The sequence below is a fragment of the Trichechus manatus genome, unplaced genomic scaffold, assembly GCF_000243295.1.
Source record: "Trichechus manatus latirostris isolate Lorelei unplaced genomic scaffold, TriManLat1.0 scaffold00090, whole genome shotgun sequence".
In the NCBI taxonomy this organism is placed as follows: Eukaryota; Metazoa; Chordata; class Mammalia; order Sirenia; family Trichechidae; genus Trichechus; species Trichechus manatus.
The window spans coordinates 3170912-3177010 of NW_004444026.1; the positions used below are offsets into that span (position 1 = coordinate 3170912).

Here is a 6099-nt window from a genome sequence, read left to right on the forward strand (position 1 = left end):
GGGGTGATACTTAGAAACAGTATGAATATTCTCAACAGTCAGCATCCATTGATAATTTTTGCGTGAATCAATTATTACTATGGTGGCTTCAAATGGTGGTTTTGTTTCTATAATTTCTTCTACATTTATTGCCTGGTATCTTCGGCAAAGAAGAGTCGCCCCACCCCACCTTGAACTGGAATCTGTATCTGTGTGATCTTGAAGAAATCACTTACCCCCTCGGCACCTATGTTTTCTCATCCTTAAGATGAGATGAACCTAAGGGTCACATTCTTGAATTCTGGTCTGTCTGAGATGAAATTCCCATAAAGACCTGCAAAGGCATCTGCCCAAGAATGAAACGGTCTGGTTCTGACCCGTCAGACCAGGGGCATCCATCAGTCTTCTCCACCCGCCTTCCCCGCGGCCCCTCCCATGGTAACAGTAACTAGTAGCCTTCGGGCGTTCTCGCGAGAGGAAGCCCCTTCCCGGGGCAAAGTGCGGTCCCTCGTCCTTTCCAACACCACGTCAGTCCCCCGCCCCCCGCCCAGCCACCTGTGCGCTGGGCTCTCCTGCGCACGCGCACACACGGAGCCAGACAGTTGGTGGTGTTTGTTCGCCCCAGCTGTTTCTCTCCCCCGCCCAGACCAGCCGCGAGCGAACCCCGCCGGACATCTAGGCGCAAACGCGGGTCGGCAGAAGGTGGGGCGCGCAGGCGTCGCCGGGGGAGCGAGGTCGCGCAGGCGCGGACAGCGTTGGTTTGAAGAAGACCTTCAGCTTGCCCTGGTGGAGCGGAGACAGGCCGTGTGGTTGGAGGTGAGAGGGGCGGAGGCCGCCGGCCGGCGCAACCGGCGGAGGAGCCGGGGGAGCGGTGCGTCGCGACGTAGCAGGGGACTTGACGAGAGACTCACCTAACGGAGGGTTCAGGAGGGACAGAGCAGTGTAACGGGGCGCGAGAGCGGCGCGGGCCGGCCGGGCAGCGGAGGGCAGAGGGGGCGCTGCTCCCTGTCAGGGACCTTGCTCCGCTTGCCGCCTCAGGTGATGGAGCCTGGCGGTGAGGGGTGGTGCTGTGAGCGCAGAGTCTCGACCTTTCCTCCGTCTGGTGTCGGGACAGGACTTTCTTTCCAGGCGTCAGGCTAGAAAGATTGATTTCTAGGGAAGTTGGACCCTCGAACTTCAAACCCGTCCCCCCGTTTCCAGCTTCCTCTTTGGAATTGTTATTAAACATCAGGGGAGCTCTTCCACTCCTTGCGGCCAAGGGAGGATGCTGTGCAGCAATTTAGAAAGAAACGAGGAACAAAAAAGAGCTCTTTGCTGACTGTCAAGTTAGTAATTGTGTAAAGCAGTATTACCCAGTTAACGTCTTCCCCACCACCCCCGTCTGCATCTAATGCAACACCGGTGCATTTGTGCATATCTACAAACAATAAGTGCATTTGTGGAGCTAATAGAAATATGTGACTGTACTATCGAGTAACATGAGGTCATCTCGTTTTTTGCTTGATCATACCAGCAGTGCGTTTCCCATCAAAATCATGGGCCTGAAAAAGTAACCTAAAAATAGGCAGAATTAAGATAATTAGGTGAACTAAACCTGCTACGCGGTTTTTTCAAATTATCTGGCAGTGGTTTTGAAAAAAATAACAAAGCAAAATACTAAAAGATTGTAATTAGCCCCTATACATATGGGTGCTTCTGAACATTTTAGTGTTTTTTTTTTTTCCTCCTCTTCGCGGTAGAAGAAAAACCAGAATGTAAAGCCTTAACATTTCTATTTGAATATGTAGTGCCTGCTTTTCTATACTTTCCTTCCAAATTGTGATAATAAAGAGTAATAGCATCAGATTGGAAATATGTAAATTGATCATTCGAGTACAAGGGTTTGAACCATAAAATAATTACTCTGGAGGTGAACTCTGAAGCCTTGTAGCTGCTGAGCGAAGTTTTATGATTATGTGAGTCAGTGCATTTATACTGAATATGTAAAATCTCCTTCCTCATAACTTTATATCATACTGTCATTTCACTGGTTTAGGTTACAGGACAAATTTTAAATAAATTCACAGTTGAGAAGTGCATCATAAGTGTACGTCATGTTCAGGTATGATGGTGTAGGTAGAAGCTTAGCAGAAGGCCAGATTAAGAGCTAGGCTAAATATAAATAAATATTAGTTTGAATATGTAGATGGTTTAGGCATAGGAGTTGCAAAGGCTACCTGGTGTTCTGAACTTTTTAATGACATAGTAAATCAGGCTAATGTGGCTACTTGAGGTGGTTCTATAATTTGTTAGACATGGCTTTGGAGTTTGCAACAACAGAAGCTGTTGCAGGAAAAGATTTTCCAGTATACAGAGAGGGTAAAGGAATGGTATGTTCTGAAATGTTGATAGCTGCTGCGAATTTGATGTGAGGGTCATATTGGTGGTAGACAAGCTGGCTGAATACTAAGTAGGCAAGATGAAAAGTGAAGGCATCTTGGATTTTTGAAGGCTTTAGCATTGTAATTTACACCAATTTTTGGTAAACAGATTATGTAGGTAGAATCCATCCTATTTCTGGTTAATGGGTATGATTACAGCACTTCATTTAAGAAGCGCTTGGAGAGAGGGCATATTCTGAGTGGATACATTTCAGTTAGTATGGTAGTTTCTGATTTTAAGAACTGAATTTCAGAGAAGCAAAAATGTTAACGAAAAGGATTTTGTTTGCATCTATTCTTGTCAAAAACCAAAACCAAACTCGTTGCCATCGAATCAATCCCCACTCATAGCGATAGGACAGAGTAGAACTGCCACACAGGGTTTCCAAAGGAGCAGCTGGTGGATTCGAACTGCTGACCTTTTGGTTAGCAGCTGTAGCTCTTAACCACTACACCACTAGGGTTTCCACCTATTCTTACAGTTCCTTAAAATATTTACCTTGTTCCATATATTGCTCTTTGGCTTTTATCACAGCCTGAGAAAGGTTTTTCTAAGGTGAATTTTGCATATTTTTTAAAAGTAAGAAGTCCAGTTTAACAAAGCATCTCCTCCAGCCTGTGAGAACTTTGTTTTCTTTGATGTACTCAGGAAGATGTCCTCTGTGACTCTCATGGGAAAACCTTTTTCTTCTTCAGTGTTCTGGAAAGCTCTTTTATAAGGACTTAATGCCCTCTCAACTTTGATTGCATTAGGATATAAGCATTAATGATGCAAAGGAAGAGAAAACTGTATACTTCTCCAAGGATGAAATGTTGAAAAACTGTGGTTGAATAAATACTAAATGGTCATTTTTATTCCTTTGTCCCCACATTTCTTTATAAGATATGTGTAACACACCGACTTACTGTGACCTAGGGAAGGCTGCCAAGGATGTCTTCAACAAAGGATATGGTAAGTAATGCTATTGTAAATTTCCATCTTTGGGGTTTTAAGGATTAGTGATTTAAAGGGATAACTATTAACAGGTTAGTAGGCTTCATTTTTTAGATGTAGAGTCCTTTGTTTTTGTTGTTAGGTGCCGTTGAGTCAGTTTTGACTCGTAGAGATCCTATGTGACAGAGTAGCACTGCCCATAGGGTTTTCTAGGCTGCAGTCTTTAAGGAGGAGCCCTGGTGGTTAAAGAGCTCGGCTGCTAACCAAAAGGTCAGCAGTTTGCATTTACCAGCTGCTCCTTGGAAACCCTATGGGACAGTTCTACTCTGTCCTGTAGGGTTGCTGTGAGTCAGAATTGATTTGACAGCAGCAGGTTTTTTTGGTTTTAATCTTTAAGGAGGATCCCCGGTGGTACAGTGGTTAAGCGTTCAGTCGCTAACCAAAAGGTCGGCAGTGGAGCCTGTGGGGCATTTGTACTCCGTCCTGTATGGTCGTTATGAGTTGGAATCGATTTGATGGCAACGGGTTTGGTTTTTTGTTTTGGAATCTTTAAGGGAGCAGATCACCAGATCTTTCTCCTGTGGAGCTGCTGAGTGGGTTCGAATTGCCAACCTTTAGGTTAGCAACTGAGAGTTTGACTACTGTGCCACCAGGGCTCCTTTAGAGTCCCTTAACAAGCATAATGTTATCTATAATATAAAATACTGTAAACCTATAATGTCTATGCCTCTTTGGCTAGTCCTGGGGACAGTTAAAGCAGGGAGTACTTTTTTCCCTTCCAAATAATGGCAGTGTTTTTATGAGAGTAAAGATAGAACTTTTGACTTCTTTGAAGTAATATATATTCATTGATCCCAAATACACATTTATTTTTAGTTTTTTAGAACTTAATCTTTAAATTCTTAATTTTTATGCCGAACACATTTGATTTCTTATTAATCAGTAATATATTTTAAACTAGTGTATATATCGGCATAATATCTTCTAGTAATATTGGTTCTTGGAGTAATGCATATTCCTTTCATTCATTTGTTTTTAACTTATATTTTTAAATATGTGTTTATTTGTTTTGGAGTGCTTAAAAGTTATACTTATTTAGTTATAATCCAGTTTCTTATGGAACTCTCAACTAATGAGAGTACTATGTATTTTCTATGTGGAAGATACTACAGACTATTTTCTTAATTTCTGAGTTGCAAAAATTGGACTGGACATCACATTTTGTACATTACTGTGTTTTTGTGTGTGTGTCTAGGGTTTGGCATGGTCAAAATCGACCTAAAAACCAAGTCTTGTAGTGGAGTGGTGAGTACCTAATATTTTTTTAATAGATGTAACCTAATGAGAGACACCTATTTAAAAACCATTATTCATGCTAGTTATGTGAAACAGTATACTTTTGACACTGTGCTGTCTTCCCTACAGATTTATCCTATTCTCATATTTCAGTGAGCGTCCTTACTCAGCCAGTTAAACCCGTAGATAATCAGGTTGAATTTTGAGGGAACTTAGGTGTTTGTTATAAGAGTATTCTGAGTCTTACTCCCGTAAAATATAAAATATATATTTTTGACCCTTGACATATCTTTATATTTTCATGAATATGCACATGGACACTAGAAATTTTACTTCCGTTATAATGGGTTCATGCGAGATTTTTGTTTTTTGTAATTTATTTCATTTTGTTGTTGTTGAGAATATACACAGAGAACATACACCAGTTCAACAATTTTTACAATTAAGTGACATTGATTACGTTCTCTGAGTTGTACAACCATTCCCACCCTCCTTTTCTGAGTTGTTCCTCCCCCGTTAACATAAACTCACTGTCCCTTATGGTTCCTGTCTAATTTTTGAAGCTGCTATTGTCAGTTTGATCCCATATAGATAGATCTTGTTGTTGTTAGGTGCCATTGAATCGGTTCCAACTCATAGTGACCCCATGTACAACAGAACAAAACACTGCCTGGTCCTGTGCCATCCTCATGATTGTTGTTATGCTTGAGCCCATCGTTGCAGCCACTGTATCAGTCTGTCTCATTGAATATCTCCCTCTTTTTCGCTGACTCTCTACTTTACCAAGCATGATGTCCTTCTCCAGGGACTGGTCCCTCCTGTATAACATGTCCAAAGTATGTGAGACGAAGTTTAGCCGTCCTCGCTTCTAATGAGCATTCTGGCTGTAGTTCTTCCATAGATAGATCTTAAAAGAGCGTAATGCCCAAGGCAGACATTCTTTACTAGTTAAGCTAAACTATTGTTTGGTTTTAAGAAGACTTCAGGGGATGTTTTTGGTTTAAGGTTTAAAGATTATCTCAGGGCAGTGGCGTCTGGGGTCTCAAAAGCTTGCAAGTGGCCATCTAAGATGCATCAATTGGTCCCAACCACCTGGAATAAAGGAGAATGAAGAACACCAAAGACAGAAGGAAAGTATTAGCCCAAGAGACAGAGACTTCATCAGCCTGAGACCAGAAGAACTAGATGGTGCCCAGCCACCACCAATGACCACCCTGACAGGGAACACAACAGAGAGTCCCGGATGGAGCAGGAGAAAGGTGGGGTGCAGAACTCAAATTCTAGTACAAAGACCAGACTTAATGGTCTGACTGAGACTGGAAGAACCCCGGAAAGCATGGCCCCTGGATTCTCTATCAGCCCAGAACTAAAACAGTTTCCAAGACCAACTCTTCAGGCAGGGATTGGACTGGACTGTGGGACATAAAGTGATACTCGTGAGGAGTGTGCCTCTTAGCTCAAGTAGATACG

General features: G+C 42.4%; 1 protein-coding gene across 2 annotated transcripts in view; it reads left to right on the forward strand.

The window, feature by feature from the left end:
- The first annotated feature begins 570 nt into the window (after positions 1-570).
- The window catches only part of VDAC3 (voltage dependent anion channel 3), a 15059-nt gene continuing 9530 nt past the window's right edge, over positions 571-6099 (forward strand). Inside the window, exons 1-3 of one of the 2 annotated variants that reach the window (XM_023736650.1) lie at positions 571-795; positions 3283-3351; positions 4589-4638. In XM_023736650.1, coding sequence (XP_023592418.1) covers positions 3285-3351; positions 4589-4638 — 117 coding nt within the window. In that variant the 5' untranslated portion in view covers positions 571-795; positions 3283-3284. The remainder of the gene's footprint in view (positions 796-3282; positions 3352-4588; positions 4639-6099) is intronic. The other variant, XM_023736651.1, reaches the window with a different exon arrangement.